This window comes from Camelus bactrianus, chromosome 11 (assembly GCF_048773025.1).
Source record: "Camelus bactrianus isolate YW-2024 breed Bactrian camel chromosome 11, ASM4877302v1, whole genome shotgun sequence".
Taxonomy (NCBI): domain Eukaryota; kingdom Metazoa; phylum Chordata; class Mammalia; order Artiodactyla; family Camelidae; genus Camelus; species Camelus bactrianus.
In genome coordinates, this window is record NC_133549.1 from 12,663,023 (window position 1) to 12,675,179 (window position 12,157).

At 35.3% G+C, this 12,157-nt stretch overlaps 1 protein-coding gene across 5 annotated transcripts in view; it reads right to left on the reverse strand.

The window, feature by feature from the left end:
• Positions 1-12,157, reverse strand: part of ARID4B (AT-rich interaction domain 4B) — a 128,015-nt gene that overhangs the window by 30,536 nt on the left and 85,322 nt on the right. For 3 of the 5 annotated variants that reach the window (XM_074373226.1, XM_074373225.1, XM_074373229.1), the window contains exons 12-17: positions 10,841-10,913; positions 9,437-9,531; positions 8,432-8,529; positions 7,453-7,696; positions 6,965-7,140; positions 2,627-2,878 (exon numbers count right to left, since the gene is read on the reverse strand). In XM_074373226.1, the coding sequence (XP_074229327.1) occupies positions 2,627-2,878; positions 6,965-7,140; positions 7,453-7,696; positions 8,432-8,529; positions 9,437-9,531; positions 10,841-10,913 (938 nt within the window). The remainder of the gene's footprint in view (positions 1-2,626; positions 2,879-6,964; positions 7,141-7,452; positions 7,697-8,431; positions 8,530-9,436; positions 9,532-10,840; positions 10,914-12,157) is intronic. The other 2 variants (XM_074373227.1, XM_074373228.1) reach the window with 2 other exon arrangements.

Genomic DNA, 12,157 nt, shown 5'->3' on the forward strand with positions numbered 1-12,157 from the left:
GAATGGTAATTCTTATTATCTTGAAGAAAAATCTGTTTGCTGGAAAATGTTTCAGATGAAACAAAATGCACACAAACAGATCAAGCAAAATTTCCTGAACCGCTATTGTAATGAACGATCGCCCATGAAGATAAAACTAGTTTCATAACCTTCATGCATAAATCTTCATTTCTAACTGCATATCTCTTAAGTGCAGATTCAGAGAGCAAGCTGAAGGTCCCCCAAATAATGGGAAAATAGTTGCAGAGCTGATGAGGATTTGCTGAGGGCCTCATTAGAGTAGCTTCAGACATGAAGGAGCAGCAAAAATCAGAATTACTGCTTATTCACCAATGAGACAGACTCCTTGGCTATTACTCCAGAGAGAGACAGGAATACCGTCATGTTGACTATATGGAAAGTAACCGCTTAGTCTACTGAGGTGCAAGCCTTTTCTCTATGATGCTGGTGTCTGCGGAGGTCCTCCCTGCCCGTCTTCACCAAGGCGGTAAGTTTTCTTCTCTTGAAAGTTCATACCATGCAAACGCTTGACTTGTCAGCAGTCGGTGGCATCCTCAGTAACACAGCGTGTCTTGCTGAGCTAGGTCTCATTCTCTTTTCTGTATTATTAAAAACCTGAATGCCTCGATTTAAGGTCTTCCCTCACCCTACCCACCCCTATCAATTTCAAAGCTAAATTGTAGAACATTCTTTCTACCATCTAGCATCCAAGTGCTCCAAGGATAGGGTTTCTCTTTCCTTCTGTCAATCTTTTCTGAACAAAACAGAAAGTTGCCTCTTAACTGCAGAATAATTTTATAAATGTCTCATTTCTTACACCTACTAAGCCTCTTCTGTTTAATGAAATAATTAATAGAAAATAATTAAGCCCTGTTTACAGAAAAGTTGGAGAACACCTAAATTCTATACATTCAGCACAGAATTTAAAGCATTTTATAAAGGCCACCAGGAAAGCTGTCTCATTATATAAACTAGCAAAACAACTAGAAGAAAAAAAGTGAAAAAAGAAGTAAAAGATGATTTGGCTCTCATCTACCTTGTGGGCACTGCTTAGTACTAAGAATTTTTTTCTGCTTCAATCTTTCCTTCCTAATTTCACACTAGTATATTCAACATTTACAATCACATCCTAGGCCAAAGTGGAACTCCCTCTACATTTATATTTAATAATCATTTAGTAAAATCAAAATGACTGCATAGCAAAGACTAGCAGCTGTATCTGAGATCTCAGGTATCTTCCTTTGAACCCGACCATTAACAGCCAGGCCTTCAGGGGAGGAACGTCATGTATCACCGAGGCAGCGCGAGGACCAACGGCCAAGAGGATAAATTACACGTAGTGTTGAAAGTGGTATCTGGAAAAGCTTGTTTCATCAGGACAACACTGATGATAGGTATTCTTAAAATCCAAAACTGTATTCATCTTTTTGGTTAGAAATAATAAAGAAAAAATCCCAAACAAAACTCCTGAACATTTCCTTACTGGCTTAAGTTGCTACTTCCTTCCAAGCTTCAGAATGGATCAGAACTGCACTTTTCTTAAATTAAAAACAGTAATCAGAAGAGACATGCTTCTAGAGCTTCCTGTTGCTGCAAAAGGTCAACACAAAAGGTACTTTTGAGAAACAAAGAGTGTATTTTTTTAAGAAACAGGAGATTTGAGACGATGTAACTACAGAATACAACTGAACTATAGAACAGAACTGTGTTCCTCCATGAAGACACTGGCACACCACAAAACCACCACTTAAAACTGCAAGGGTTATCTCTACACCTCGGTCACAGGCTATATTGCAAATATAACATCAAACATTCCAAAATAAATAAGGTTTTTCTTAAAAGACTTCTAAATAATCAGATCCCAAAACTGGTTTGCCCATTTTGGATAAAATTCAAATATAAAATTTCTCTGGACAAACCAGAGGAAATCTGTGTAAGAAAAAGGGTTAAGTCTTTGAACACAACCTTTGAACACAAGCCTCAGGCTTGCTTTCAGTCCCCTAGGTTAAGCACCGGTCAGGCCCTGCACTCTGTTTCAGTCAGGCAGCCTTGCATTTCAATCATTTGTTTCAAACATAAACATAAATTTCTGGAGCTCCTGAACAAGGCTGTAATGCAAGAGCTGTTAATGAGGAGATAAGGCCTTCTGGAAATAGCTAAAGCTTCTTAAGAAATCGCAACTTTAAAGTCCCTGCCTACTAAAGGAAAGAAACACGATGACTTGAGAAGATTATAAAGAAGAGGTTACTGTGGCGAGGTAGCTGCAAACACGAGAGCAAGAAGCCTGGCAACTGGCTTGTGACAGCAAGAAGCTCAAATCTCACCTTCTTAGGAAATTTTCCTATCATTTCACCAGTAATGTTGCCTCTGTTAACCTACATGCATAACATAAAAGTCAACTGTGCAGACTTCAGTCTTCTAGACACTAAGGACATCTCCAAAGGACTGAAAGCAGTAAGAAGGAAGTCACTAAGCGAGGCATTTACATGCTAAAGCTCTGTGTTTTATATGGTACACTACAACCTCAATCAGAATACTAATAAAGCTGCAATTAATCAAATTTTAAAATAGAAAATTACTGTGTAAGGGTTTTTAGGTAGTAATCACTAGCTAAAACTCAAGTTACCTCACATTCCATCCGCAGTAATGCACCAAGTAAAGGACCTCTCCACCTTCGACATCAGAATCTTTAATACTAGCTTCATACATTTTTTGATTTTTCCCTCGTCCATACCGCACTTGGACTTTCATGCCTGGCGGGTAGCATTCAAACTCCTCTTCCTCGTTGTTGTCCTCATCATCTTCATCCTCTTCCTCCTCCTCCTCCTCCTCTTCTGCTTCTTCATCATCTTCATCTTCCTCTTTATTCGTTTCATCTCTTGAAAGGTTTAAAAAATTGCAGTTAATAAAAGACACCTCATAAGCTTTTCAGTTCCAAACCACATAAACTGATTAAAATCGTGGCTGAGACTGTTCCGGGAACAGCAGGTTCCAAGTGTATGAAATTCTCTGAGCTTGAATTTAATATTAAAAACTAAACCTGTATAAGACGACCATGGTTACAGAAAGATACTTTCAGGGAAAATCAAAATTGAAAAATAAGTGTATTAAAAGAAAACTTCCAACAGCCAGAAGAACAGAAGTTGTGTTGATAGCAAGAAACTAGTAAGGGCAACTGTAATATTTTTCTCATGTTTTATTGTAAAAGTCTTTTACATCTCAGTTGACAAAAATAAAAATCATTACACTTCATAGCCATTCCTGACTAAAAATTATTCCTCATTCAAAGACTTCCAGCCTCAGGATGTTACAAACAAAACTTTTAACTAGCCAATGGCTAATCTTAACAACTTTAAAAGATGCTCCAATCAAATTTTCAAATGTTGCACTAACCGAAATACCACCCTACCTCTCACAGGAATATCCTACTAAGTTCCCGTCAATATCACTGCACATTTTCCTGTCTGTTCTAAACCCCGTCACAAGTTCTGCCCTCTTTACCACATATTTACTGAAAGTTGTCTTCTACCAAGTCTCTCAATCTGAAGTTCTGAAGAACAGGGATAAGAGAGGCCAGTTCCAAATCACATGAAACTGAAAGTCAGCTGCATTACAGAAGCAGCAATGAAGCCATTCTGATCTCCTCGTTATCCTGTATTTTTTAAAATTGAGCATTCATATTCATTTTATATTAGCCATAAGCTCTATTAAATTAGAGAAAATCTTAAATAATAAATTTTTCCAAGCACTAGATTTATGAAAAAATATTAACTTCAATAGAAAACTCTTGACTATATTGTTAAGTTCTGCTCTGCTCTGCAGTAGGATGCCTATACTCATGACAACAGTTTTCTCTCAGAAGGAATGCATCACTTTACAGCTGACAAATGAATACATGTCAAAAAACAGAACCACAAGATGGTTAAGTAATTGAGCTTTAAAAGTTAATGGATATAATGTTTATATAGTCTTTCTCTACTGATAACTTCAGTCTTATACTCTTATTTGCACCCTTTTTAGCGATAACATACTTTACTGTTCCTAATTATGCAATTAAATAGGCAACAAAAATAATCTACAAATAGTGATACAAGCAGAACTGTGATGCTTTTTTTATTTTTTATTTTTATTTTTTTATGCTCTTTCCTTCAATATAATGAGGCAGAAGAGATGAAGGGAAACTTAACAGACTTATGAAATTAAGTCTTAGTTCACAAGTACCAAATGTGCCAGTTTTCTCTGAAATACATCACAGTCCGCAAAGATTGTTGAGAATTACTCCTATTTTAAAGACCCATTTACAGTCAAATTAAATAGGTACTTAAAAAAATTAAACCAAACCAGGTGTAATCTGAGGTTTAAAAATATGATCTCTATTACTGAAAACACATTAACATTTCTATGAGGAAAAATTAATAAGGCTAAAATAGCTAAGAAATTATCATGCAGAGTTTAATGAATGATAAACTATTAACAACTTTACGTAAATCATATATTATATAGTACACATATGTAAATAAAAATTAATACAGTTAAGACTTTCTTGGGAAGAATGCTACTTGTTTAAATCATACGACTATACCTCTGCAGAGCAGTGAGAAAAGGGAATGTATTCTGGTGGCTACAACAGATGAAGAGATTTATTATGCAACAAAGAGATTTATCATGCTCCTGAGAATCATCATATAAGAGATAAAAGAGATACAGAATAAAAAGTCCAAAATTTTTAAAATGGAAACTAACTCTAAACTACATCTTATATAATGTGCACTAAGCACAACTGGTAAATGTCAATAACAGCCAAGACAATCCTACTGTCCGCAGTAGCCAGGGCAAGCTTTTATTTAATCTGGAATAAAAATTTAATACTCTGTATTTTTAAAAACAATAAAAAATTAAATATTAAATATTGAATCATTTAATATCAACCTCAGACACAGCCAAAATAAAATGAGAGTCACTCAAATAATACACCAAAGTATATAAAGAAGCAGACAACACAATTACTGGCTATCAGCCAAAGCAAATATTCTACTCCTCCCTCTAAACTTCAGTAGCAAAATGAGAAGATAATGCTCTAAACCAAATAGAACACACCTTGCCAAGGAAGACAGCATTTAATAGTATGAAATGCAATCGGCATATAGGTTAAAAAAATTAAGCTGATGTATATCATAAGCACACAGAACACACACACACACACACACATTTTGCTAGTTATCTTTTAGAGAACTACTTTTTGGAAACCAAAAGTATCAGCAAGGATTTTTCATGTGAACTCACAAAGAAATATTAAATTTTCCAAGTTTGATCTCATACTCCTTACTTACAATGGAAAAAAACTTAAAAAAAAAAAGTTCATTAATATCTGCTGTGAGCCAGGCACTTGAATCAGGCATTTTACATAAATTAATTATATAATCTCCCTCACCTGGACTTGGAGGAAGGCCACTGAAAGTTCTTGGCAGTAGCTAATCACATAAAGTTTATATACTAGAAAAATACTTTCATACTAATTCTTTATAATTATAAAATTTTCTGTTGCACTTATAAAAGTCAGAAATCAATTTTGGACATTCTTAACACAGAATGCTTCTAAAGAACAGCTACAATATTAGGGCTGTCACAGCAGGAAAATTTCAGTTTGTGATGTGATACATTTATAATTATCTATGGTAAATTAAACAGCCATATAGTTGAAGAGTTTTTATGAACCTACAAAATATAGTTTATATAAAAAAATAAGCTGAAGTACTAACTTGAAAAATTAAGATAATTATCAGTAACAAAGAGAAAATACAGCATTGTCACAGTGCCTTCCACACAGCAGATGCTCCAGAAATATCTGCAGATCTAAAAATCAGATTTTTAGGCAAAAAGCTGAAATCCTTACTAAATTTCTTCATAGTTGAAGTAGTCTCCAGTAGCAGTAAGAGTACTTCAAATATACATTTACACACAGAGAAATATAACCAAGTATAATGAACAAACACTGCACTATGTTCATCTAAACCCAGTTTTGTTTTGCTTTCCCATGTTTATTTGCATGCTGTGGCCAAATTTCAGAAGAACACTAAAATGAGCAAAAGATTTTAGGCAAGAGATGAATACTTACTAAGTTTCTTAATAGCTGAAATAACTTCCAACAGCAGTAAGGAGTATTTGAAATACACATTTGCACACACATATATTTATATATATATAAAAACAAAGTATGAAAAACAAAACCTTTTACTATATTCATCTAAGCATGATTTTTTCTCTTCCCTGCTTATGTGCATGCTGTGGCCATATTTCAGAAAAATATTAAAATGATTTTAAAAAATGTGGTTTACTTATTTAGATGAATCACTAACAATGGAGATGTTTAAGTTTTTTAAACCTCAGAAATAAAAGATCAGATACTCAAGATCACCTATAAAATCCAATGTCAGGACATAAATCACACTGCTAAGTAATTCATCATGCCAAACTAACCAAAACAAGGAAACATTACTGTTACATAAAACACACATAACAATTTAGGCTTTTTAAAAACTAATTATTAGCACTTTTCCATTCTTATTTTCTGCTTAAGAAATGACTACAACTCTCAAAATCTACAGCCAACATATCATCTACAAAACACTGGAGGAGAAAGCCGCCTCCCCAATTTTTTATTATCTGGTTATTCAGCAGAGCTTAATGCAGTAAGAAATGCTTTTCTCTAGCTCAAAATTTCATAAATTTCCATGATGAGAGCAAGAAGAATGGATCAAGAGTATGGTCTTTTGCCACAAATTTGCATTAGTAGGGTCTCTGAAGGAGGCAAATGTTATTTACATAATAAATGCAAATTAAAATTACTCAATTATTTGATATTTTGTCAACCAAATTTAGATTCATACATACACACACATACAAAGAGCAAATGATGAGAATCCATTCAGCCAAAATGCATCTTAACCAAAAACAAATTCCTTACCCAGATTTTGCTTTTTCTTCTTCAGCTTCTACCTTTATGCTGAGGGATTCATCCACCCTGGTTGTCTCCTCATCTTTATCTTCCAGATTTTCATTTTCTTCTGTTTTTTTCATGTTAATCTCTTTTTCCTGATCAGACTGCATAGGTATAGATTCTAATAAATTCTTTTTACTTCCCTAGAAAAAGATCAGAGGAACTAAACCAACAAAAACAAAAGCTGTCGACCTAATTCCCGTATCTAACAGCTATCAGAGAGAGACACCAACCAATACTAATACTGAGAAAGATTATTTTAAGAAACTTCTGCCATTTCTAAAAACACTAGACAAAAATAGTCAACGGCTATTTTAAACACAAAAGTAGCACTTAATGAAAAAAAGCACGAACAGTGAAGTATAAAATTATATAATGTAGTATCCATGAAAACGTCACAGAAGATGTGGAAAATGTAAAAGCAGGCACAGGACTGTGAACAGTGTCTGATTTACCAGAGAGGGCTGAGTGTTGTCCTTTCTTTCAGTGCCCTCTTCAGTGGGCTTTTCTTCTTTTGGTATTACGTTCTCCTCCTCTTCAATCTTTATTTCTTTGATCTCTGGTTCATTTTCCTCCTTAACTTTTATTTCTTTTACATTGTCACACTCCTTACATGGTTTATTAACAACTTTCTCTGGTAATGCCATCTGAAATTCAATATTGGCCGACCTACAGTACTCCTCAAAACCATATAAGTATCTGGAAACATGAAAAGAGGTTATATTTGGGAAAACATTTCAAAATGATACTGCAGAGTTGTGGTTTTTAAAATATGTATTCATTTCTTCTGTTTAAGTTCTCAGATACTGAGTCATCTTAATAGTCTAATTTATTCTAGTTCAGGACTTCCCAAACTTTTTTACCCAAATAGAAACATTTTTCAAAGAAAAAAAGTTTTTTAAAACTATGCTGAAAGTGAAAAGATAGTCATAATCTTAAGCTCAGAACTGTAACAACAGGAGCTATTAGAAGTATCAGTAATAGCATCGATTTGTTGAGCACTTCTTACATGCCAGGCACTGGACGTCTCAGTGCACGTAAAATTTCACTGAGTCATCAGAGCAATCCTAGGAGGCAAACAGTACCATCCCATTCTACAAATGAGAAAACTGAAGCTTAAGAGAACAGAAAACGGTCCAAGGGCACAAAGAGCAAATAACTGGCAGAACCAGGATTCAAACAGGGGTTTATCTGAATTTAAGACTTTATCATTTCCCAAATTTACTTGGCCACAAAAACTTTCTTTACCTAATATCTCGTAGATCTAGTATTCATGGAATATAATCTAGAAAACGCTATTATATAGTGATTACTCTAATAAAGCTTTCTTAATTTCTTCTTAGAAGAAATGATTAAGCCTCAGTTATCTGGTAAATTCCATCCTGCTTTGTAGGTAAAATACTGAATACAGCTATACCAAGTACATGGACTTACTTTTTATAAGCACATTTAACATTGTATCCTGCAGCTGAATTTAAGACAGGGATTCCAAGATCTTGGTAGACTTGTTTCCAAACAGCTCCGCTTTCAATCTAATGGACAAAGTGAAACGAAAACTCACAAATTAAGAAGTGGGAATATAATAGAATTTTGATAAATATTATATATATATGTATGTGGTTTTTATACTTACTGGCTCTAGTCTCAAGGAATGAAAAATAGCAATCTTGGTAAATTCTAAATAAAAAATTTGGTTTACAATATTTTGGTATTCTAACAAATCTCACAGAATTACAAATGTTGAAAAACTAGGCCATTTGACTTTTAAATAATCTTGCTGTAGAAAATAAGAAAATATCCACATTCCTAAATCAAAATCTTAGTGAGGAGACAGAAACCTAAAATTATTTTATGGTCATGATTTCCCATAAAACTTGCAAGTTAATAAATCAAAGCAGTTTTATGGATCTCAGTAAAGCAGAATACTTTTTTTTCCCTACAATAGTCTTAACTAGATGAGCACCACACATCTTTGCAACCTTAAAATAGTTTCTTCAGTTCAACCAAGATTTCCAGCTTGTTTTTACACATATACATCTACACACACACACATATATATACATACATATGTAAGTAATGTTTTCTATATATAAAAAGCACAGTGGCAGAGATTAAGGATATGAAGAATATTAAGGTAGATTCCTGCTCTCAATGACTATATAGTCCAGTGGAAAAGAGACACAGAAAGAGAATCTCCACTAGCATGGCTGTGCTAAGCAAAAGTTTGAGAAACTTAACAATAAATCAGAAAGCTCACTTTTAAAAAAAAATCTTTAATTAAATTTAAACTTGGTCTGAGGAAGGTAGCTGTTTCTAACCTGTACTCTCTATTTTCTTTCCCTTTTATTCTTAGGTTCTTAGTAATAGACAATTTTAGCTAATTTTTAGATGAGAAAACATGTACGAAAAACATGTTTCACTTTTGATTGTAATACTTACATTATCAAATCCTCCAAGTTTGTGTACAAGTCTAAATAATTTAAAGAGATTCAAATTTCGATATCCAAGTACAGGTCGTTTGTTAATAGGTGTGCCTGTTACACAAAACACAAAATATATTATAACCATGCTACATTTTCTTTTAATTTTGAAAAGATTCAAACATTACCGTCAAATACATATAGTGTAAAGTATATACATATGAGAAAAAAATCCCTTGCTAATCAAAAACAGGTCTACTTCTTAAACCCATTTCATTTAAAAGAATGTTTCTCATACCAGATTTTTGAAACCTTATTTATATATTTCAATCCTCTTTCATTTCCCTGATCAGCAAAAGAATACTAAATAAAGCAAAATAAAATACCAACAAAATTTTTTTTAAATCCAGCGGAACAAGAGCAGTAGAAATGGACACGGCACTGCGATGACAGGCAGCTGCTCACAATGAGTCACTGTCACGGCTCCTTTGCCTTCACTACTGTACTGCTCTACACACGGACCTAGGGCTTTGCTTCACTTTAACATGTGGAAATCCAGAAGGGCACCATAACCCTCAAACCCTTAGAAAGTCGTGGAAGAAATAGCAGCATAGAGACACACAGCCTAGGCCCTTTCCAAAACAATGTATGACTGGCATAATCTTACTTGTCACTCTTTTCTGGTATTAGCTTTTATCCACTTTCATCACTTTTCATTTATCTTATACAAAAAAAAAACAAAAACAACAACAAAAAACACCCTAAGAAAAAGCCTACTTTCCTAGGCCAAGCCTCCATTCATACAGAGAAGTAATACAGGGTTCAAAGACATTTTTCATTGGAGAATAAAAAGACGCCTATGCTGCAGTAGCCACTACCATTTATGAAGCAAGAGAAAATCAAGAAGCTTCTGCTCGTCACGGAAGGTTCGATCCTGTTCATAGCTCTGCACGGCTGGGTCATGAGAAGAATTATGGCCCCTCTTAGAGAGCGGTCTCCCTCACTCTCTCTCTCTCACACACACACACACACACACACACACAGAGCCTGGGTACAGCAAACTGTGACTTTGAAGAGGCAGCTTTTCCACAGACATCTACGTAGACGCAGATAAAATGGTCCTGTGATTCCCACTCTGCCTCCATTTTCTAGTGTAAGAGTTCTTTGGGTTCCCGTGGATGAGTGGGGGATAGGACAGAAAACAGGCATTTATGGGTCCATGGCCATCATATCCATCAAAACACTGTCAAATTCCACATCCCACTTAGTAGGTGACAGACACTATGCTAGGGTGTTGGTGATGCTGGCAATCAAAAAGGCAGCCATCACTACCAGTGAGAAACTTAATAAACAGAATTCTTATTTTTAAAGTATAAATTATGATAAATGATAGCATTAATGATAAATAAAAGAAAAAACTCACCTCTGTCTTCCATAAATTTGTACAGCTGCTGAAGAAAGTTCTCCCTTTCCTCTGGAAATGGTTCTATTTCTTCCTAATTTTAGTCACAGAAGAATAAAATATTATTTTCCTCAGTTAAGCATTTTAGTAACACAAGCCGATTTTCTGCGAACAGCAAACACTAGTACTCACCAGAATAGTTCAAAGGCTTTTTACCAAATAGAAGTTATTTCTTAATACTAAGTTGTTCAAAACCAGAAAGTCTAGACATCTTATGCTTTACAGAGAAATATGTCCTAAAAGGCATCTCAACTGTGACAACCTCAGATGCAAATAAATGCTCATACAAGAAATGAGACCAGCAAGGTGGTTCATGAACTTTTTGCCACATCAGAGACCTAGTCTTTAAACCAGGGTCACAGGCTCAAGAATACCTATTCTCACGTATATGGGTGAGGGTTTAATACCAATACTGGCTCTATTATTGCTCCCCAAGGAACGATACAAGAGTGGGTGCCATTAGCTGTGACTACAAGTGTCCTTCATTATAAACAGCCCCACTGTACAGCACTTCAAGCTTATAAAATCAGTAAAGTGGGGAACAAACTTGATCCGCAATACCTGAAGATTCAGACTTAGGGAAATCTTCAAGTAATAAAATAGTTCCCCGATTTAGCAATTACAAGGGAGGGACTAGCTTCTTGCTGCTGTGACCAGGGGCTGTGGCAGTAGGGGGCTGGTCCTGAAGCAACCTGCAAGGAGCAGGGTAGCAGGTGAGACTGAGGAACTCATCAGTTCAGTGACGACCATCCGTTCAGCAAACACTTAACGAGCACCAGGCAGTGCAGGCACTATGCCAGGTGCTGAGGCAGGCAGAAGAGGACGCAGCCATGGCACCGGCCATTACAGAACAAGAGCAGGAGCAACTGCAGAGGACCTGAACCCAGCGTGCACCTGGCTGCAGCTACTCTGGCTGAAACAGATGTGCTTCTAATGGTAAAAGTTAGGAGCATACTTCTCAGCTAATAGTTTAAATATATTTTAATTATAAAAATCATGTGCCTAAAGCCACTGTTTTAGTGAGACTTCCCTCTTTCTTTTAAAAGCTAGCAAGAAAAGGAAGGCAAGTTAAAAACAACAAAAACTCATGTTGATAAACTACTATGCTTGCTAGCTGGTCAGAGAAGAACAAATGAAAATTATTCATTTGCGGATAATAAATCTGTATTTCTCAACTTAAACACGGTCACAGAGGCTGGGTTTTGGTAAAGCAGCCAGATGAGTGTCTAAGGAAACCTGTTTCCTAGACGTTACTCCAGTGCCCCCGTGGCACAATAC